Source organism: Astyanax mexicanus, chromosome 12 (genome assembly GCF_023375975.1).
Source record: "Astyanax mexicanus isolate ESR-SI-001 chromosome 12, AstMex3_surface, whole genome shotgun sequence".
NCBI classification, from domain to species: Eukaryota; Metazoa; Chordata; class Actinopteri; order Characiformes; family Acestrorhamphidae; genus Astyanax; species Astyanax mexicanus.
Genome location: NC_064419.1, coordinates 8,318,749 through 8,341,147, shown reverse-complemented (window position 1 = coordinate 8,341,147; position 22,399 = coordinate 8,318,749). Strand labels below are relative to the sequence as shown.

The 22,399-nt window shown below is 39.6% G+C and overlaps 1 protein-coding gene across 1 annotated transcript in view; it reads left to right on the top strand.

Moving 5' to 3' along the window:
* spag17 (sperm associated antigen 17) overlaps positions 1–20,411 on the top strand; it is a 37,726-nt gene extending 17,315 nt beyond the window's left edge. Inside the window, exons 16-39 of the mRNA XM_049486021.1 lie at positions 222–376; positions 960–1,087; positions 1,335–1,399; positions 3,018–3,242; positions 3,412–3,526; positions 3,844–3,933; positions 4,935–5,050; positions 5,432–5,522; positions 5,801–5,943; positions 6,215–6,353; positions 7,641–7,855; positions 8,395–8,527; positions 9,107–9,261; positions 9,958–10,134; positions 10,841–10,944; positions 11,565–11,695; positions 12,058–12,194; positions 12,328–12,516; positions 13,670–13,783; positions 13,933–13,987; positions 15,118–15,202; positions 17,900–17,953; positions 19,172–19,277; positions 19,946–20,411. Coding sequence (XP_049341978.1) covers positions 222–376; positions 960–1,087; positions 1,335–1,399; positions 3,018–3,242; positions 3,412–3,526; positions 3,844–3,933; positions 4,935–5,050; positions 5,432–5,522; positions 5,801–5,943; positions 6,215–6,353; positions 7,641–7,855; positions 8,395–8,527; positions 9,107–9,261; positions 9,958–10,134; positions 10,841–10,944; positions 11,565–11,695; positions 12,058–12,194; positions 12,328–12,516; positions 13,670–13,783; positions 13,933–13,987; positions 15,118–15,202; positions 17,900–17,953; positions 19,172–19,277; positions 19,946–20,041 — 3,018 coding nt within the window. The 3' untranslated portion in view covers positions 20,042–20,411. The remainder of the gene's footprint in view (positions 1–221; positions 377–959; positions 1,088–1,334; positions 1,400–3,017; positions 3,243–3,411; positions 3,527–3,843; positions 3,934–4,934; positions 5,051–5,431; positions 5,523–5,800; positions 5,944–6,214; positions 6,354–7,640; positions 7,856–8,394; positions 8,528–9,106; positions 9,262–9,957; positions 10,135–10,840; positions 10,945–11,564; positions 11,696–12,057; positions 12,195–12,327; positions 12,517–13,669; positions 13,784–13,932; positions 13,988–15,117; positions 15,203–17,899; positions 17,954–19,171; positions 19,278–19,945) is intronic.
* Positions 20,412–22,399: the final 1,988 nt, after the last annotated feature.

Below are 22,399 nucleotides of genomic sequence, written 5' to 3'. Positions count from 1 at the left end.
GGTAATAATCATTCAATATCATGACCTCACTCTCTCACTTTTAGCTCTTGTCACTAAACACAATCAAATCCTTATAGCAATTTGGAACACATAATGGAGCGTAGAGACAGTTACTCTAGCAAAAGCAGAGTAAATTCTTTTTAATACCTTTGATTTGCAAGTGTTCCAGTACTTCATGTAGTTGTTCATGTAGTGCCATGTGGTCTTTGCTGTGTGTTCAGGTTCTGCAGGCAGTGTCAGAGACTTACAGGTGTGTGGACACCTTCACCAGCAGCAGTGACGACACCATCTTCACCATCTCTCACAATCCTATGGGCCCTCAGAGGAGCAGCAGGGAATGCTGGGAAGTGTGTCTTCATACTGACATCAGATTCAGGTGCTTTCAGATTGAAATAGTTAAAAAAAAGGTCTATTTAAGTTGCTGAATGCTTTGGGTTAGAGTGTGGCAGAGCGAGATACAGTGTGGCAGAGTGAGTTAGAGGGAATTACTGTGTGACACAGTAATATCTATGTAGTTACACAGTTATATCTATGTAATACACTTCCATTTTTTTATCAAAATATGGTTGTATTTAAGGTAAACTTCCTAGAATCTCCTGAAAATAACATAAAAATAACATTTAAAAGCACAAATGGTGGGCGTGGCATAAAATAACCGTGATTAATCGACTAATTGGAAATAAATTGGCAAATTAGTCGACTACTAAAATATGTGGACCAAATGCATTTTTTGGAACCGGTTAAAAAAATTAAAAAGTATGCACTATTTACTCAAATAAATTCAGGTCAGCAAAGCCTAAACTCAGTCTGGGTCGTAAATGTAGTGTCCAAATTGTCGTGTTTTGTTTTTTAGTGTTTGTGTACTGCAGTGTTTAACAGTGCTGGTGGAAGTATAAAACTCTGTGGTTCTGCAGGTTCTATGCTGAAAACTAATGCCAAGTGGTATTGTGGTTCTGCAGGAATTATCTGGAGCACGTTGCCGAGCGGGTCAGAGACTGGACCAGAGCTGAGGACCAGAAACAGCAGAACCTTAAACAGGAGAGAGAAAAGGAAATACACACGCAGTCCCACACCTGCGGGACAAAAGGTAATAACACACACACACACACAAACTCTAGGCGGTTGCTATGACATGCCAGGTGGTATGTTCTTCCAGACAGTTTCTAGGATGATGCTATTTTGTTGTTAGTGCTGGCTGCTATGAAGTCCTATGGGGTTTCTGTGGTAAAAATTAAGCCTATGATTAAGCTTAATCCCTCTCCAGAAAACTAACCTATGAAATGTTTAAACATTTTGATGACTATTCATTTAATATTGATTATTTTCTCTTTCAGACACTCCAGTACCCACTCCAGACCCGGAGCAGATTGAGCCATATATCAGACATGACTCACTTAAAGTAAGAGTGGGATGAGTTAAGCATTTTGATGTTCAGTATTAAGATATTTAGAACCTACACAGAAATCAGAACAAACTGTATCAGTTTTACTGAAGTTCTCTGACTCTAAAACTTATATATTTATGAATTAAAATGAATGTTTTCTTTCTTTAAAGCTCCACTAGGTAGGATTGAGATTTCGTGCTCGCAGGATAATAATAAATGATAATAAATGTTTCAAGCAGATTAGTTTCTGTTTCTCGTTTTCTGGCTTTCACAGACATATTCAGTCTCTTTCCAGCTTCTGCCACAGTGTCTGTATGTTAGTTTGTAAAGAATGAACCAGTAGTCCTTGTAGAACTGTCGGAAAGCAGGTCGCAGTTCTCGCGAGCATTGGTCGCGGCCGCCTCGGAAAACTTACAGAGTCTGGTTTGAGCTCAGACGAGAGCACCGCTATTCCTCCTATTACACCTCAATGCAGCGCTGCAGTGAGTTTCAAGCTGTAATTTTACTTTTTTAAAAAGATCAAAAATCAAGGAAATCCTACCTAGTGCTGCTTTAATTTTAAAGTTGTAGAGCCAGTTGCAGATAGCCACCAAAAGGCGTAATATAAATGCTTAGGTTTCTTTTTTCTTCTTCGTAGTCCAGTCCACTCCTATAGACAGTGTGAGGGCATCATTCTGCTCACTAGCCTCGAGCCTCGAAGTTTCTTTCACACGTATGCGAAAGAAATTTATCAAAAATAAAAGGTCTTGAATCCAAAACTTTTCTTGGTTGCTTTATCTTTACTATGAACTTATAATACACACAAACACAAAAGGTGATTTCTAACTAAATGAAGTTACATTCCTTTTCAAGTTACACGACGGTAAAAAGACTGTGATGCTCCTGGCTCGAGACTTCTGTGTCATTACGCTTATATAGTGGAGTTAGTAGCCAACCAGACTACAGCATCATATTAAATTACAAAATCTAAAAATATTCACATGCTAGAAATATTATAAAAATTTAAACTAAAATTCAACACATCACATCAACAAAATACAACTTTTTTTTAATAATTTTACTTCTAATTTTTCCCATTTTCCACCAAATTTAAACGGCCAATTACCCAACGCACTCATTAGGACTCCCCCTATCACTAGTGATACCACAAAACACCAGGAGGGTGAAGACTAACACAAGCTTCCTCCGATACATGTGAAGCCAGACACCGCTTCTTTTTGAGCTGCTGCTGATGCAGCATTACCGAGCAGCATCACAGCACGCTTGGAGGAAAGCGCGTGGCTCGGCTCCGGTACATCAGCTCACAGATGCCCTGTGCTGCGGACACCACCCTAGGAGTGATGTGGGGAAAGAGCGCCATCTACCCACCTGGAGGGAGCAGGGCCAATTTTGCTCCCTCTGAGCGCCGGCAGCTTGATGGCAAAGCTGTATGAGCAGAGATTCGAACCTGCGACCTCCCGCTCATAGAGGCAGCGCTTTAGAAAAAAACAACTTTAACCAAAACAAAGAAATGTCTCTAATTGTCTGGGCCCTCCAGCAGCTCCTGGAAATTTAAAGAGAAACTCTCAGACGGTTCTGACAGGTTCTGACAGGGTTCTAATGGGTTCTGATCTTTTCTCCTGGTCTGGTTCAGGCGTGGAAGCTGGAGCAGGAGCGGCTGATGGAGGAGGAGCTCTATAAGAAGGTAAAGAAGGAGAAAGGAGGGAAATCCTCAGCTAAAGCTGAACAAGAGTCCGCCAGGGGCAGCCGGAGAGACCTGATCAACACCCCGAAACCTACTGACACCAAAACACCCGAACCCACCAGACCACCCACACACGCCGCAGAGACCACCCCCACACCCAGAGACAGCACGCCTGTGAGTGACCTCACACTCTGAACAAACCACCACCGTACACACCACAGAGAACACACTGTTACACACACACACACAACCTCACACACATTACCTGACACTCCTAACACATCACACAATCCATTTTTTTTTTATGAACTGTGTGTTTGTGTGTGTGTGTGTGTGTGTGCAGGTGTTTATGGGGTACCGTATGGGTGGTGAGCTGCTGCTGGTTAAAGGCGAGACTCAGTGTTTTTATCCATCAGACGGAGGAATCATCAGTGTGGATAAAGTTCAGTTTGTGCAAGGTAAACCCATACACACAGAAAGGTGGACTGTTTTTATTTTATTTATTTACATTTTTTAGGATATTTAAACATGTTTTTATTTTAATTCAGAAGTAGGAACGTTATTAATAATTACAAATATATTGTTCTTTAACCGTAATGTGTAATTGCATTAATATTAATGGCCATAAAATGACAATAATATTGCTCATCTTTATTTCTGGGACAATATATAAATAGTTATGACGTGCCTCAATGTAGTGTAACCCTGGAAATGGGTGTGTCTGAGCTGTGGGCAGGGCGAGCTCACCTGTAGACCTGTGTGTGTTTTTTTTAAGGGTCAACCCAGTTAACAGTGTGTGTGAGAAAAGATGACCACTGCTTCTACACACACGTCTACACACAGAGACAGAACAACAACATGCTAGGTACTGCACACACATGGACAACAGTAATTGGACAATGTTTCATCTGTAATAAAGAGTTAATTCTGAGACGTTCTACTGGATCAGGGGTGTCCAAACTTTTATTTGAAGACACGGGCCACAGACTGACAAATAATGAAATATACCACTTTAAATAATACTTTTTCCTGATTATTTAATGTACACACCATTTTACTTGACTAACTGTCTTTATATTTGACAGTGTTGTGTAAACTAAGATTTTTCAAATTGATGTTTAATTTCATGATGTCTCTTAATATTAAAATTACTGAAACTTTTAGACTCTTTGGCCCGTTTTTCTGCACTAGAAATGCGCACTCTCTCCGCTTTTAGACTCTTTGCCCCGTTTTTCTGCGCTAGAAATGCGCACCCTCTTCTCTTTTAGACTCTTTGGCACGTTTTTCTGCGCTAGAAATGCGCACCCTCTCCGCTTTTAGACTCTTTGCCCTGTTTTTCTGCGCTAGAAATGCACACTCTCTCTGCTTTTAGACTCTTTGCCCCATTTTTCTGCACTAGAAATGCACACTCTCTCCGCTTTTAGACTCTTTGCCCCGTTTTTCTGCGCTAGAAATGCACACTCTCTCCGCTTTTAGACTCTTTGCCCTGTTTTTCTGCGCTAGAAATGCGCACCCTCTCCGCTTTTAGACTCTTTGGCCCGTTTTTCTGCGGTACAACTGAGCACTCTCTCCGCTTTTAGACTCTTTGGCCCGTTTTTATGCGTAAGAAATGCGCACTCTCTCCGCTTTTAGACTCTTTTGTCACGTTTTTCTGCGCCCCTCCGCTTTTAGACTCTTTTGCCCCGTTTTTCTGCGCTAGAAATGTGCACCCTCTACGACGGGCCGCAAATGGCCTGCGGGCCGTAGTTTGGACACCCCTGTACTAGATAATGTTACTGTATATGTTATGATATAGATGTTATATATATTACACTACTGCAGATTCAGATACTGATGGTGTGTTTTATGTTTTTATGTGTGCTGCAGGTGACATGGAGAGATGTGGCAGTTTTTATGCTGTTTTAAACAACGGCATCCAGCTTTCATACAGCAAACTGCCACTGACCTCACCAAGTGACGCTAGCATTGACCCCGCCCCCACAGTAGGCAACAATATACTAATATACTAATCAGTTAAATTCACATACCCCTAATAAATGCTCTCTCTCAACTAAAATACACTTCAATAAATTTAACATATATTTAAAATAAATAAAAAAAAGCTTAGGGAAGCTTCAGGGATCAGCTCATTAAAGTTTTTTTTTATTGTAAATGTATGACTGTAAATATTTTATAGGTAAAATCCTGATCAACATTAACATTTTATTCTAAAAATGTATCAGAACTAGATGTATGGAATGTAATAAATTTATTTGTACTATAGTAAACTAATCTTTATTAAACAATAGAATAGAGTTATAACTAAAAAAAAACATCTTAGAACCCAGCTGATCAAACACACACCTGTCTAAAATGTTCTGCAGGAACCCGAGTGTGGAGCAGGTGCTCCTGTGGGTCTGCAGGTCTCCCTGCCCTCCGGCCTCCAGCTCAGCTTCCAGTACCAGAACACAGCAGGTCAGCAGCTAGAACACACACACACACACACATATATACAGCCTTTATGTGCATGCTGAAAATGTACAAAGGGTTGCCTTCAATAAGGATTGAATCCTCTGACAACATGATCAATGGTGGGCACCTCCACAGACACCCCACTCTCCCCAAACCATTTACCACAAATGTATGTGAGTTGTTATATTGCTCTTCTTTTAAACAGTGTGTATGTGTGTGTGTGTGTGTGTGTGTGTGTGTGTGTGTGTGTGTGTGTGTGTGTGTGTGTGTGTGTTTGTCAGACGGTTGGTCTGTGTGTGTTAGACAGCAGGTCTTCTCCGAAGGAAACACTCACTCTCCTCTGGAACACACACACACCGAGCTGTCCCGGATCATCACCTGCCAGGGCACAGTCATAAAGCACCGCAGAGACGGCTCTACTGAGGTAAACACGCAATCTTAAACACACACAAGCACACGCACTGAATCATGCCTTGCTGTGAAGAAACAAATTTTACCAAATTGAAAACCTCTGGAATATAATCAAGAGGAAGATGCATGATCACAAGCCATCAAACCACCAAGCTGAACTGCTTGAATTTTTGCACCAGGAGTAAAGGCATAAAGTTATCCAAAAGCAGTGTGTAAGACTGGTGGAGGAGAACATGCCAAGGGTTATTCCATCAAATATTGATTTCTGTGTATGTGTGTTTTAGGTGCTGTTTGCAGATGGTACGGTCAGTAGCACTCCAGACTCTGGGCCTGTGTGTGTATTGGTCCCCAGCAGTCCAGTGCTGGAGAAGGAGCCTGTTAAAGACACACCAACCGAGAACAAGGAAGTCAAAGACAAGAAGGGTAAAACCCATACTTACACACTAATGCACACGGTTTATATACCTTTACAACCCTCACATACAATAACACTTATTACACTCATTATTATTTCATCACTCAACCCAAACACACAATTATACACCACTACTACACCTTCACAACCATAACACACAATAACGCACCAATAATGCACAGTGGTAATAAAAAGTTTGGACACCCATTATAATTTTCATGGTAAGTCATTGGTAGTTCAGATCAGAAATTTCAGTTAAATATTTTATATAGGAGATGAACATAGTAATATTTGAGAAGTGAAATGAAGTACAGTTTATAGAAAATGTGCAATAATTCTGTCCATGCTCTGAAACCATTAAACCTGACTGAACTGGAGATGTTTTGTAAAGAAGAATGGTCCAAAATACCTTCAACCAGAAGCCAGACTCTCATTGGAAGCTATAGAATGAGTTTAGAGCAGGGGTGTCCAAGCTACGGCCTCGGGCCATTTGCGGCCCGTTTCCTTTTTTGGAGCGGCCCGCGAGGTATTTTAGAAATAGAATGAAAGTTGACCCGCTGTTAAGCAGGTTTTATAATGTGAAATTAACAGTTTGAACGCTAGGTGTCAGAAACGGGTCAAAGAGTCTAAAAGCGGAGAGAGTGCGCATTTCTAGCGCAGAAAAACGGGCCAAAGAGTCTAAAAGCAGAGAGGGTGCGCATTTATAGCGCAGAAAAACGGGACAAAGAGTCTAAAAGCAGAGAGGGTGCGCATTTATAGCGCAGAAAAACGGGCCAAAGAGTCTAAAAGCGGAGAGAGTGCGCATTTCTAGTGCAGAAAAACAGAGCAAAGAGTCTAAAAGCGAAGAGAGTGCGCATTTCTAGTGCAGAAAAACAGGGCAAAGAGTCTAAAAGCGGAGAGAGTGCGCATTTCTAGCGCAAAGCAACAGACCAAAGAGTCTAAAAGCGGAGAGAGTGCGCATTTCTAGCGCAGAAAAACAGGCCAAAGAGTCTAAAAGCGAAGAGAGTGCGCATTTCTAGTGCAGAAAAACGTGGCAAAAGAGTCTAAAAGCGGAGAGAGTTAAAGAATTATTGCACACTTTCTGTAAACCCTAAAAACTTCATTTCACTTCAAAAATATCACTGTGTTTGTCTGCTATATAATATACTATTTAATTGAAATTGCTGATCCGAACCAATGATTTATAAAGGAAAATCATGAAAATGATCAGGGGTGCCTAAACTTTTTCATACCACTGTATAAAACTAACATACAAATTCACACAATTCCACACTGTGTTCTGCTGTTCTATTCAGGAAGGCTGGTGTCTAAGCCAGTAGTGGGGGAGGTGCTGGAGCCACTGAGGGAGGACTCTAAAGGGGGTCCAGAGTGCAATGAGGTACCAGAGGTGACGGGTGGATCCTGGACCACGACCACCCCCTCTGGCTTCAGAGTGATGACTGTCAGGGGCAAGAGGGTGGAGGCTCCGCCCGTTCAGACCTTCCATGCTACTGACCCCTTCAGCAAGAGTGTGAGTGTGGAGTTCAGCATTTACATAAAAATCTGAATTGTATTCAGGGTTTTTGTGGTATTTCTAATGTTTTGATGAGTAGTACTATGTACTACTGCAAAAAATGTTCATATTATTTATAAGTACTACAGATTGACCATTAACTTCTGAGTAAGTACTGCTGTACATACAGTAACAGTTAAATGTTTTGACATACCTCTTCTTATTCATTGTTTTCTTTCTTATTATGACTTTTATACATTGTAAATGGAATATTAAAGACATTAAAACTATACAGGAACGCATGCAGAATTATTCTGTCAACAAAAAGTGTTAAACAAACCAGAGTATGTTTTACACTTTAGATTTTTCTAAGAAGCACATTTATTTCTCAGCGTCTTGATATTCCTGGAGTTCCTGGAGGTGCTGAACAATAGTTGCTGTTTTTCCTTCACGCTGTGAAGCTCCAGGTTATCCCAGATCACCCGGACCACGGATATGGAATAGTTCCACAGTGTGAGGAATGCTGAGGTCAGTTTGTTATTGTTTTGCTATTTCAGGTGATGATCACTAGGGAAGACCGGGTTCTGTCTGTGCTGGAGACTGACGGGACCTCTACAGTGAACCATGCTGATGGAACCAGAATTACCACCTTCTACCAGCAGAGTGAGCCACCGCAGCAGCACAGCTTAGGTCAAGAGAAGCACAGAGATGTTCAATGAAGTTTTCTAAACTAACAAAAAATTACTGCACATAAATATTATTACCATAAGCAATAATCAGGTTTCTTACACACATACCTTATATGCTACATGGTTAATTAATTATTATGAATTAACCAAGTAGCATATCAGGTATGTATGTAAGAAAACTTGTTTTCTTTGCATTATTTGAGGTCTGAAAGCTTTGCATCTTTTTTGTTATTTCAGCCATTTCTTATTTTCTGCAATATTTTTATTTGAAATTTAAGAGCAATGTTATCTGTAGATTATAGAGTAAAACAACAATGTTAATTTTACTCAAACATAAACCTATAAGGAACAAAATCAGAGAAACGGATTCAGAAACTTTAGTGGTCAATTATTTTTTTCCAGAGCTATAGCTCTGGTAAAAATTAATTGACAACTACATTGTTGTTTTATGTGTGTGTATATATATATATATATATATATATATATATATATATAACAACAACAATGTATTGGTCAATTAATTTTTCCACATGGAATGGAATAAAGTGATAAACTTTACAGGGTGCTGATGTTCCTGCAGGTGCTGGGGGCAGTAGTGAGGGCAGCAGGGTGAAGCTGGTGAGGGTGGAGAGCGATGGGTACGCTACAGTAACGCTGAACTGCAGCAGTCAAAGCTGTGAGGTTCTCCTCGGAGATGGAACCGTAATCAGTGCCAACACTAACGGAGAATACACGGTGAGAGGACAGAGGGATGGATGAATGATTAAATAATTTATATTTGAACAGATAGATGAATGTATGACAGAATATGGATGGATGGATAGATGGATGGATGATGAAATGGATTAAGAAATGAACAGACTGATGAATTATCAGAGGGTTAACCCACGTGTTACTTTCAAATTTACTAACATCTTTTATACTTATTGGTCAGTTTGTCCCCAGCAACTTTAGCCTCCAAAAATTGTATTTAATAAAAAAATTGTCACATGCTATATTTGTTTGTTGACTACTCAAAAAGCCTTTAAAAAATATCCACCCACTCACCTCTAATAAATATGAGGTAGAAATATTATCAATCATTTATTTAAAGATGATACACACTGAATGGGGTCATATTGCCCCCAAAGATAATTGGAGGGTTAAATACATGATGGATAGAAAGATGGAAGGACAGGTGGATGAATGGAGGAATACCTGGATGGATGAATGACCAGACAAAGGAATAAATGAAGAGATGGATAAGTTAAAATATTAAAAGGGTGGATGAATGGATGCATGTATGGATACATGAATATATGAATGGATGGATGAATGGGCAGATGTACAGTATGAGTAAGTGGATGGATAATTAAAAGGATAGATGATAGAGAGATGGATAAATGGATGGACAGACAGATGGAGGAATACATCTCTCTCTATATATTGCAGGTTCGTGCTTGTAGGGGTGGTGTTCTCCATGTTGGGGGGGACGGCGTGGCTGTGTACAGCTCTGACTCGTGTAAAACAGGACCTGAGGGAGACCAGTTGGGTCAGTATGTGATGAGTCACTGTGCTCTGTCAAGTGTGCTCTGTCAATTCACTGACTCAGACAGAACACACTACCAGGTGAGACACACACACACTTACCTACCACACCTGACACACCCTAACACACACCTAACACACACTCACACACAACTACACTCACACAAATAAATCAGTTCTGTTGTGTGCTGCTCTCTTATGGAAACACAGATTAAAGTGATAGTTCACCAAAAAAAAAAAAAAAAAAAAAAAATGTATCAATTACCTTGAAATATATCTGATCAATCAAGACCTGTTTGGCTCTACTTTAATTTTACACTGAAACTACAAGGCTACCATTGCTAACAGGAAATAAAAGCTTTTGTCCACCAATTAGCACAGTAAATACAGATCTAAATTAGCTTACACACAATTATGTCCACTAATTTTTTACTGGAGCTATAGGCTAATGTTGCTAACACGTAATAAATCTGATATCCCAACTGTGAGCTTTGGAGCTACAAAACTCAGGAATATCAAGTATTATGTTAATATTGCACCATTTAGCACTTCTGGTCTAGTGTAGTTCTAGGCTAATGTAGCTAAAAAGTAATGGAAGCTTGTACCTTACCAGTTAGCACTGGAGCTATAGGGCTTAAATAGCCAATATTAGTTCAACCGAACATTCGATACCAAACATGGCTTGGCTAAAAGATAATGTTTGTAATAAAAGTAGAATTAGAAGGAATTTGGCCAAAACTACCACTTTAAACTCACTGGACCTTGTTTGCTGTGTTTTTGTGTTAAGGTCACTGCGGACGGCCAGGTCTCCGTTATTAACCCTACAGCTACATCACCAAACACAGGGGTGGAACTTCAGCACAGTGATGGCTTTCAGACTCATCCACCACGGTACGAGCAGTGTAGCCCCGCCCATTCAGCCTACAGCAGTGTAGCCCCACCCTTTCAGTTTACATAAGTTTAGCCCCACCTTTTCATCCTACAGCAGTTTAGCCCCACCCATTTAGCCTACAGCAGTTAAGCCCCACCCATTCATCTCACAGCAGTTCAGCTCCACCTATTCAGCCTTCAGCATTGTAGCTTTATCCAGTAATCTAGAGCAGTTTAAATTGATTAATTCAGCCTACAGCAGTTTAGCCCCATTCATTCAGCCTACAGCAGTTTAGGTTCACCTATTCAGCCTACAGCAGTTTAGCTCCACCCATTTAGCCTACAGCACTTTACACCCACCCATTCATCCTACAGCAGTTTAGCCCCACCCATTCAGCCTATAGCAGTTTATTCCCATCCATTCAGCCTATAGAAGTTTAGCCCCACCCATTCACAGCCTACAGTAATTTAGCTCTGCCCATTCAACCTACAGGAGTTTAGCCACCCATTTATCCTACAGCATTTTTGCCCCACCCATTCAGCCTACAACATTTTAGCCCCACCCATTCAGTGTGTGAAATTGTATAATCCAAGTTTCTTATAGTGGTGTTGTATAAGTGTGTTTGTGTTGTGTATTGTAGGTTGTTTATGGTGGGTTCTGACGGTTCTGCGGTGGAGGTTCTCTGTGCAAAGGTGGTGGAGGAAAGTCTGAGTGAAGCGTTTTCTGATCCTTCAGTTGCAGTGATTAGAGACCCGCTACCAAATACACACGGTCAGAACACACACACACACACACACACACACACTACAGATTCAGGAAATATTTCAAATATGTTTCCGCACTGTAGTATCAAAAAGATATTAATAGAAACATTGAGCCAGCACTTTCAGAACTCCAGAGGGTTAAGATCTTTTAATGCAGAAGACACTGAATATTAACAGCTTGCATCATTTAAAAAGAGGTGCACAAACTTTTGCACAGTATCACATAGTTTAATGTTTTAAATAAATTAGCAGAATTACAAAAACATCAGTATATTTTTACAGGTTTTACACACAGAAGGAATTAATAACACGGTATAGCCAACTGAAAAAAATGCAATACCAGTAAACGAGTTTGTGCTGTTTTCCCAGTAGACGTGTTTGGAATGACAATCCTGAAGCCTTTCTCTGGAGACATCCACTCCTGCTGGCTCTCACCCAAAAACCAGGATGACATCATCCCTGCCAACCTTAAAAACCGGCCATGGGACACTTTCCCATCCTCTGAGGTAGAAACAAAACGAGTTTAACACATTCAGATCTGTGGGACTTGTGAATATGAATATTTTAATATATAAACCCCCTAAATAAACACTCTTAGTATGCAGGTGATGTATGTGTGTTTTTGTTTGTTGTGTTTAGAAGAAGACTGCAGGTCCTCCATTTGGAGCTGTGCTGGGTCGAGGTTTGGAGATTACAAGGAAAGAGAAACCAAGTCCTGGTCCAGCAGCACCAGTTCTCCATTGCCCAGATACTCTGCTGATCCGCCAGCTAACCCAGTATCCCCCAGTCTCAGAGCAGCAGTGGGAAAAACTGCAGGAGAAACTGCTGGTATTTTCAAAAGCCATATAAAAGTGCTGTTTTATCAAGTACTCTATAAAGTAAAAAAAGTGGTAAAAAAAAATAGAATATTTAAGCTGCATGGGATTAACTCTATTAGAAACCTTTGTAACTGCATGCTGAAACATCTGGCATGTCGCATTATGAAGTCAAGTCAAGTTTGTAGTTTTATTGTCAGTACTGCATATGTACAGGACATACAGAGAATTGAAATTACGTTACTCTCCTTCCCAAACTTTACAGCAAGTACAGATAATAGATATAATAAAAGAGAATGGGAGACACTATGGGTACAATACAGCAGGGACACAATAGACATACATGAGACAGAAACAAGGTGCAGTAGTGTGGGGGAGAAATAGATATATAAATATAAGTAAAAAAAAAAGAAATAGATATATAATCTAAAAGAGTGGGAGACACTATATGTACAATACAACAAGACACAATAAACATACGTAAGACGGAAGACAATAGTGCAATATTGATGGTGATTGAGATGGAATGACAGTATAAATAGTATATATCAGTAGTGCAAATATGGTATATGGTATATAGCTTAAGGCTGGTAAAGTGAATGAGTGCATACAGTTCTTAAAGTTCACAGTTTATGGGGAATTGAAGTGCGTATTGACAGTGCAAGTATATCAGTAGTGCAGGTATTGGGTGTGTAGTGCAAGTCCGTTGACCAATGGGATACAATGACTTTTAAAAGTATTCATACTCCTTGAACTTTTTTTTTTTACATTTTGTTTTCTATTCAGATATTTATGGCTATAAGACTTATTAGATTTTTATTTGATTAAAATTTTAAATGTTATGTGCTACTTTGTGTTGGTCTATTACTTAAAATCTTAATAAAATACATTTAAGTTTATGGTTGTAAGGTGACATTGAAAAAACATGAAAATGTTCAAGGGGTATGGATACTTTTGCAAGCCACTGTACATGCCATACATTCTACTTCTGTATGAGTGGTTCAATAAGTACAGTCTATATCAGTTTAAAACAATGTATCATTATTTGTTCCTTTTGTGCACGTTTGTGCATAGAATAGCACTGGAATCCCACACTTCCTTCTTTATGCAATTGTTTTTTGATGATGATGATAGTGTGTGTGTGTGTGTGTGTGTGTGTGTTGCAGGTGTATATAGAGCAGCTGCTGCAGAGAGAGAAGCTGAGGGATGAGATGAAGCTGAAAGATCCTCGGACGGTGGAGGACAAACTGCACCACACTGACCTCCTGCAGCTGCTACTGGTGTGTGTGTGTTTAATGAGGAAGTGTGTGTCCATTGTGTCATGGCAGTTTGTGTGTGTGTGTTTGTATGGGAGAGGGATCAGTACACTCTGATGTGGGTTTCATTTCCAGTTTTATCATTCTCAGTAACTCAGATTCTCTCTCTGCAGTCTCTGCCTGACTTTGAGCATCAGCCGGTCACCATGGAGACACACCCTCGGCCCGGTATGCTAGTTTAGATCTATTAAAAATGTAATGATAGTAGACTACATAAGTCTGCTATAGACCACTGAAGTCGTGCTAACTTTAAGTTAATGCTACAGCGGAGTGAACAGAACTCCTGGCACCGCTGCAGAGATTAGCAGGGGACTGTTTTCGGCACAACACCAGCGAACTCCAGCCGTAAGTTAGGAGCATTTTACACACAGCTGATCCAACTAATGAACTAACTGCCCTTACTGAGGAGAGCTGAGAGCGATACAGTATGAAATCACTAAAACAGGTCAGTGATAATCCAGAACCAGCTGTAGCACGTTTTAACATTTACCATCTTTATTATGCAGTGAACTAAATTGGTGTTTCTGGTTGGTTGTCGCCTCAGAGAGGGCAGGTAGTTAGTTGATTAGTTGATTAGTTAGTTGTTAGTTGATTATTTGGGTCAGGTGTTGTAATTAGTATAAACTAATGATTAATGATTAAATACTAAACCTGCAGGGAAGCACTGATCCTGAACTGAGAACCACTTTTTGTTGATTATCTGCTTTTTAAAGCTATAACACAGACTACACTGCTCAACATCACACTGCTCAACATTACTGAAAGAGTTTTCACCTGTTTAAATGCTTTAATGATCCTCTGTGAAGAAGCATAATAATCCAAAACGCAATCTGACCGGAGTTCACTGGTGTTATGCAGAATCCAGTCCGGGGTCTCTTCCAGCCGCAGTGCTGTGACGTCAGTTAAGCATTAGCTTAAAGCTAGCATTTTTCTGATTACTCGCCTTAAACATAAATCTCGTAATTCAGAGGATCCAGTGATATTTAGAAGGTAAATGTACACAGAATAAAACGTACAGGGTTCTGAACATATTTATTTACCACAGAATGTGACAGAGGCCAGTTTTTGAAAAGCTCATTCAAATCCCGTATTGACTTGAACCGCTTAGACACGGAACCCCAAAGGAGCCCCAAATATGGGCATAAACAACATGGCGCCAACTACAAAATGACGACACGACTTCAGTAGACTATGTCCTTGCTGGATTATGTCATGATGTGTGCAGTTGCGATGGATCACAGAAACAAACCAACAGTGTGTGTTTGTGTGTGTGTTAACCTGTCCCATTGTTCCTCCAGCTGATGCCGCCTCTCTGTACGCTCAGACTGTGATGGCGTCTCAGTCTCCAATCAATGACCAGCGCCCTAATAAAAGAACAGATAGGTATTTCTCAGTCACACAAAATCATATGGTCAACAGATGATTGTAATCATGATATGTCGGTTCAAAGGAAGAAAAGCTGAGGCGCCGCTATGATCAGGTGGTCGCTGGTTCGAATCCTGGTCATGCAGCTCACCATCAGCTGCTAGAGCCCAGAAAAAGCACAATTGGCCTTGCTCTCTCTGGGTGGGTAGATTGTGCTCTTTTCCCTCATCACTCCTTTGGTGATGTTGATCAGCACATGGCGTCTGTGAGCTGATGTATCAGAACCGAGTCACTGTGCTTTCCTTCGAGCACGCTGTGATGCTACTCGGCAATATTGCATCAGCAGCAGTTAAAAAAAAGAGGCGGTCATCACCAGTGATGGGTGGGACAATTTACCTAGCTTAATTGGGAGAAAAATGGGAGAAAATTAGAAATATAATCTAAATTTTAGTGTAACAAATGCGGAACAAATATTTAACCCCTTAACAGGCCAGAATTTTTGTCAATTGTCTGCCTGACGTTACACCACTAAATTTTGAGAATTACTGAAAAGCATAATTGTAATTGTAATAGAAAATATAACAAAAATATTTACGGATATCTGCTGATGTCAAAATATAATGAATAAGATCATAAAATTGGCTCTTTCATAAACTTCATTTTAAAATCAACATTTTCCTGAATACAAATTAACCGGTTCATGTCCTCTAAACCTTTTGTTTCATTATGTTTATCTAGTTTTACGTCTATTTTTAAACATGCACAATTTGGGTTGATTGGGTTGACCTGGTACTGGAATTATTAAGTGGAGTAGAGATTGAACAGGCAGTCCTCCAAGTGTCCTGTAGTAGATTTTTCCTCAAAGTTTCAGAATGTAAATAAGTTTTATTTTACCGAAGAAAAAAGGTTTTTGTATCACCTACACCTGTAGCCCGTATACAGAACAAGGCTTTTTAAGGGGGTTTAAATGTATGAAAACAATGTTTCTCAAAGAAAGACTTGAAGGGATTTTTTGTGGCACTGCATCAATAACCATCTTTCAACAATAGCTAATAGAGACCACATGGGCAAGGGATTACTTTGCCAAAGTTTTGTCAAGTACTATACAATACAGCACCTGCACCTAACACCTGGGGTTATACATAGGGCCCATTCCTTTTCCCTAAAATCTACTCTCACATTTACTTGCCTTTAACTGATGCCCAACAGCTAAGTTGCTGTGGCAGTTTATGATCCAATCAGGACAGAAAGATCTGACACTTAACAGCTATGTTGCTGTTTAAGCACACAACCACTGAACTCAAATTCTGCTGACAAAAAGTGACCGACTTTGTTACACATCCCCTAACACATATCTCTTCTGGTCTACCATGTTTCCGACCTTTGTCCTCTCACCTATTTTTTATACATTCTCGTAGTAAGCTCTATCAACCTCATCCTCAAATAGCACAGTTCACTTCAAAGGTGTGAAAACTGGTGGAAGATTAGACACTAGAGTACTACAGAATAAGTTGAAGTATCGACTCACTTTAAGTAAAGGTGTAAAACTACTGGTTAATAAACTACTTAAAAGTACTTCAAGTATAAAAGTTCTACAGTGCACTACCCCCCTCCCCAAAACACATTTTACTAAAAGCCATTATGACTATAATGTTATATTATATATATATATATATATATATATATATATATATATATGTTAATTTTGATACATTTGGGATGCACTAGACTCGTTGTTTTAGCTGCATATATGCCCTTTGAAAATAAATGTATTTTAGCAGAATGTAAATATATTAAAGAAGCTTAGTGGGACTTTCGGAAAGCTCGAGTTCTCTTGAGTCTTTGCACGGATCATCTTTATACTAGGCTACATACGTCTGCTATCTTCTTGCTGGAGTGTGTGTGGGGGGGGAGGGGGGGCGCGTGACGTGCAGGTGTGATGGATCACAGTATAAACCAATAGGGTGTCGGAATGATATAGGTTTATACTTCTTTACCTTCAATCACAATCAGATTCACTCTATCCGAATGAAGAGATTTGTCTGGATAGATGTTTTATTAAACGATGAGAAGCCGGAATGAAAACGAGCTGAAATGAAATAGGAGTAACGAGGCTGTTTTTAAAATGTAAGGTGTAGAAAGTTCATATAATTGTGTGAAAATGTAAAGAGTAGAAGTAAAAAGTCAGAGTAGTTACTACAATGCAGTAAGAGAACTTGTACATCAGCCCATTTACCAAGATTTGACATCTGCGCTCGTTCAACATTACATTGTCTCTTACGAACAAACCTAGTTGACCTTTTGCCACCAAGAACAGGCACATTATTAATCTCTATGCAGGTCTTATAGCAACCCTGCAACAAGCTCACCTTACATGCAGACAGAATGTATTTCAATGTCCAATTCCCAGCACATAGCTTACAGCTTCACCTACCCCCTGCCCAAGGTTTTGCAGCATTGGAAGGCCATCATAAATACCAATTATAACATAACTGTGCCAAACAGAAGGCTTATGTTAACCATGTTCAGAAGCAGCATCGATGTCTCCTTGGCTCAGAGGCATCAGGGATAGATCACCTCATAATTTTAGGGTTTTATACTGGATTTATACACATTATTCATATACAAAAAAACACCCTCACTGACACACACCAGTACCGAGTACAAAGAATCAAAACAACCCCAGTATGAACTGTTATCTGTATGTGTTTACAGGGCTGAGAGAAAGAAGCAGGACTCTCTGTGGGGAGAAAGGCTAAACCAGAACAGGTAGAACATCTCACACTGAGCAGACTACCACACCTACACATCATCTCCTCTCTCACTTCTGCTGTTATTGTGGTTTTATGCTCAAAGCAACAGTTCACATATCCACCTCAAAAAGTGAACTCGTTACACACACACAAGGACATGTAGGAGTGCGCAAACCCAACTTTTACATCAACAATAAACAGATATAAAAAATAAAATAACATTGCTGCTCCCGTAAATGAGCTGCTCGTGCACTTTCACAGAGTTTCCTTTTGCTGAGAAGCGCAGAAGCCTTGCACTGTTAAAATACCAATCTGCCAAAGTCAGAGCACAACCGGTTCTTAACCCTTGTGTGGTGTTCATATTTTTGTTACTCGTTTACTTTGTTACTTGTATTTAATTCAGCAAAATTAAGCAATTGTACATTAAAATGCTTTACACATGCTTGCTTCACCTAAATTGCAAGCAATATAAACAGCTTACATGGTTAATATTTGCCCTTTACCTTTCTTATGTTACATTTCTTTCAAAAAGTGCTACTCTTTTTTTATTAGTTTTTTAATAAAATGTAAAAGAAAATGAATTAAACTCAAGATATGAGTAGAAAATTTGTTTAGTTTCAAATTTACAAATGAAGCAATGTTTATTAGCCCTTGGCCAAACATACTGTATGTAATATAAATGGTTGGGGGGGGTGTACAGTGTGTGTTTATCGAAAATGTGTTTTGATATATGTTTTTCACATAAAATGAGCCAATGCCAATGTCATTTGATGAAAAATGAAAACGGGTCCCACAGACCCGAACACCACACAAGGGTTAAAGCGAATGGCAATTGACATGCCGATCGGTTAATTTTATGTTACTCCCTAAACACACCTGTAATTAATTAAAAGACATAGTAAATTAGTAAATTGTGTGTTTTGTGCAATGCAAGGTGTACTTTTCCCATCGTTATGACAGCAAAGACACACTGACGCTCTTAATCAAGCTGCCTGGTGTGAGGTTTACAGCTTGCCTACAGATCACTAAAATAGGGCAATAGTCTGTACTCTCCTAGTCAACAAACTTAAGTTGCAATGTGTGGAATTGCAATGCAATTCAAGAAGAAAGATAAAATTTGCCAGGAACAATAAATTATAAAATGATAAAAGAATTTTGACGGATATGGGCGATATATGTTGAGCTACACCCACAGAAGTAAAGTCTAACGTGTGTAACACAACACATTCTCCAGGTTAAATCTACAGGAGGAGCAGAGGCACCTTCATTCACTCCGACACCACGTCATCACACCATACTTCCACCCCGAGCTGCAGGAGACGCTCCACTACATGCAGCAGGTACATCCCAGCACCTGCACCATCTCTACACCTCCACACCTTAACCACCTGTAAATCTGCACCACCTGTACACTTACACCATCTGCACACCTAAATCACCTGCACCATCAGCACCATCTGTACACCTCCACACCTGAACCACCTGTAAATCTGCACCACCTCCACACCTGAACCACCTGTTATTCTGCACAACCTCCACACCTGCACCACCTGTACACCTACACCATCTGCACCACCTCCACACCTGCACCACCTGTACACCTACACCATCTGCACACCTGAATCACCTGCACCATCAGCACCATCTGTACACCTCCACACATAAACCACCTGCATACCTACTCCACCTGCACACCTGAATCACCTGCACCATTTGTATTTCTGCACATCTACACCACCTGTAAACCTGCACAATTGCACCACCCCCACACCTGCACTACCTGCACCACTTGTACACCTGAACCACCCATAAATCTGCACAACCTCCACACCTGCACCACCTGTACACCTACTCCATCTGCACACCTGCACCACCTGTACACCTGACTGACATGTCCTTCACAGAAAAGTCATCTGCAGATTCTGTGGAGCCCATTCATCACCTTATCTACATCCAGGTTCTCCTGACTACAGTACAACCGTGTTCTGTTCTTTTGTGTTCTGAACAGGAGCTGGACCTGATGCCTCCGTCTCCGGATCTCCCTCCGTTCCCCATCAGGAGAAACTCTGAAGCTCGGACCAGTTCAGACTCCGCCTCCTACTGAAACAGCTCAGCTTCACCGTGTAGCATCAGCATTTTACCTTTACTGTACTAATACTAATGCTGTCTTTATCAATATTCTGATATATTATAATAAGCAGCACTAAATCACTGTGCAGTATTTCCTACTTTACTTACCTGACATCAGTTTATTTCTTAATTTAGAGGCACACTTAATACATATTTTATTAGATAAATACTTTTTAATGAGGTTTTGATGAATAGATTGTTTCAGTATATGAATAAATAAAAACACACATAAATATGCTTAAAACCTTGATGTGTATCAGTGTATATATAACTTACATAGTATATATATATATACTATATATTATTATTATGAAACAAAGACAAAACAAACAACCAGCAAAAGCAGAAAAAATACATACATTTTCTTGTTGATTTTATTAAAGTGTTTAAGTAAAAGGAAAATTGTTGTTTTATTCTTTAAACTACGGACAACATTTCTCCCAAATTCCAAATAAAAATCTTTTCATTTAGAGCTTTTATTTGCAGAAAATGAGAAATGGCTGAAATAACAAAAAATACGCAGAGCTTTCAGACCTCAAATAATGCAAAGAAAACAAGTTCAAATTCATAAAGTTTTAAGAGTTCAGAAATCAATATTTGGTTAATTACAGTTTTCATGCATCTTGGCATCATGTTCTCCTCCACCAGTCTTACACACTGCTGTTGGATAACTATGCCTTTACTCCTGGTGCAAAAATTCAAGCAGTTCAGCTTGGTTTGATGGCTTGTGATCATCCATCTTCCTCTTGATTATATTCCAGAGCTTTTTAAGTTTGGTAAAATCACAGAAACTCACCAAAGAAAAACATCATTAAGTGGTCTCTTGTTTTTTTCCAGAGCTGTACACTTAAAATCAGGTAATTAAACTCACAGAAAGCTTATTTTAATGATACAAATTGGTGATATGTGTGTGTGAGCCTGTGTATTTGCACTCTTTATCTACATTCTCCAGCACACACAGGTCAACTGCAGCAGTTTAAACAGTGAGAGTGAAAGTGAAACACTACAGAATGTGTTGCAGCAGTGCAATACACTATAGAGTGAGGGTGATCTGTGCACCGGTCAGTCAGCAAGAAACCAAAACTTAAAGTTAAACAAAAAAGTAATTGTCACTTACTTTCAGTTTCCCATGGTGCCCCAAGCCAAGGGGGCAGAGGCTGTGAAAGTTCCACCACGAATAACTCCGCCTATTGACGTCCATTGTTAGTGGGTTTGTAGTCAGCAACTTTTCTGCTGTTTTCTGCTGTTTTTTGCATAAACACTTTACCCTGTCAGACTAATTAAAGTGCTCATATCTGCCTACTTATAGCTACATGTTTTTTTCTTTAAAGAGACAATCAGTATGGCTACAGCAGTCCAATTTAAAATTTAAAACTACACAGATGCATAGCTCACTCGGGTTGCCAAGCTGACGACACCAAACCTACACAAACAAGTGCAAGATGAGTTCAATAACTTCTACCACATCGAACAAAGTTATAATCCAGCTTATGTGAATTTTATATAATTCTGTCTGAACTTTGCTAACTAGCTTTATGCATTGCTAGATGTGTTAGCCTTAGCCAAAAACTCAAAAACCCTTTGGAGTCAGAGTTACTACTTTTCACATCTCAGTAAATTTCTCAGTAAAATTCCCCTCGGGAATCAATAAAGTATCTATCTATCTATCTATCTATCTATCTATCTATCTATCTATCTATCTATCTATCTATCTATCTATCTATCTATCTATCTATCTAGTAATACACTGCTTAGATTAGCAGATAATATAAAAATCTACAGCCTGATCTACATATCAGTTATGAACTGCCCTCACTAGTATCAAGCTAAGCCAGTAAAGACTGTAAATAAACAGGTAAACAGCTAATGCTAGCAAGTTGCTAGGAATGGCCATGAGTAACGTTTACCATTATTTTCTTTTTGGACAAATTATTATTTATTATTTCACAAACGTCCAACCCAGCAACAGCCAGCCCCTGCCCAAAACCATCCAGGTGACCTACATAACAACAATATACTAGATACTATACAAAATACTACTATATACCCTGATCTGTAGTTTTTATAAATTTGTTAATTCTGTGTCCTTAAACTGAGGGCTAAATGTAAATGAGCTCTGTGGTGACTGGTTATCCTGTAATGAACCCTAAATTCATGAAACACTCCATTTTTATCTTGTGACTTCACAAAGTGATACATTTAAACAGTGTGACATTTAGTATGAACCGTGTGTTTCTTTTAAACTTTAACTATCTGTGTGTGTGTCTGTTTCTGAGGCACCTGTAGTGATGCGTTAAACATCAGCAACCCTAGGGAACCCACTCTGTGTGTG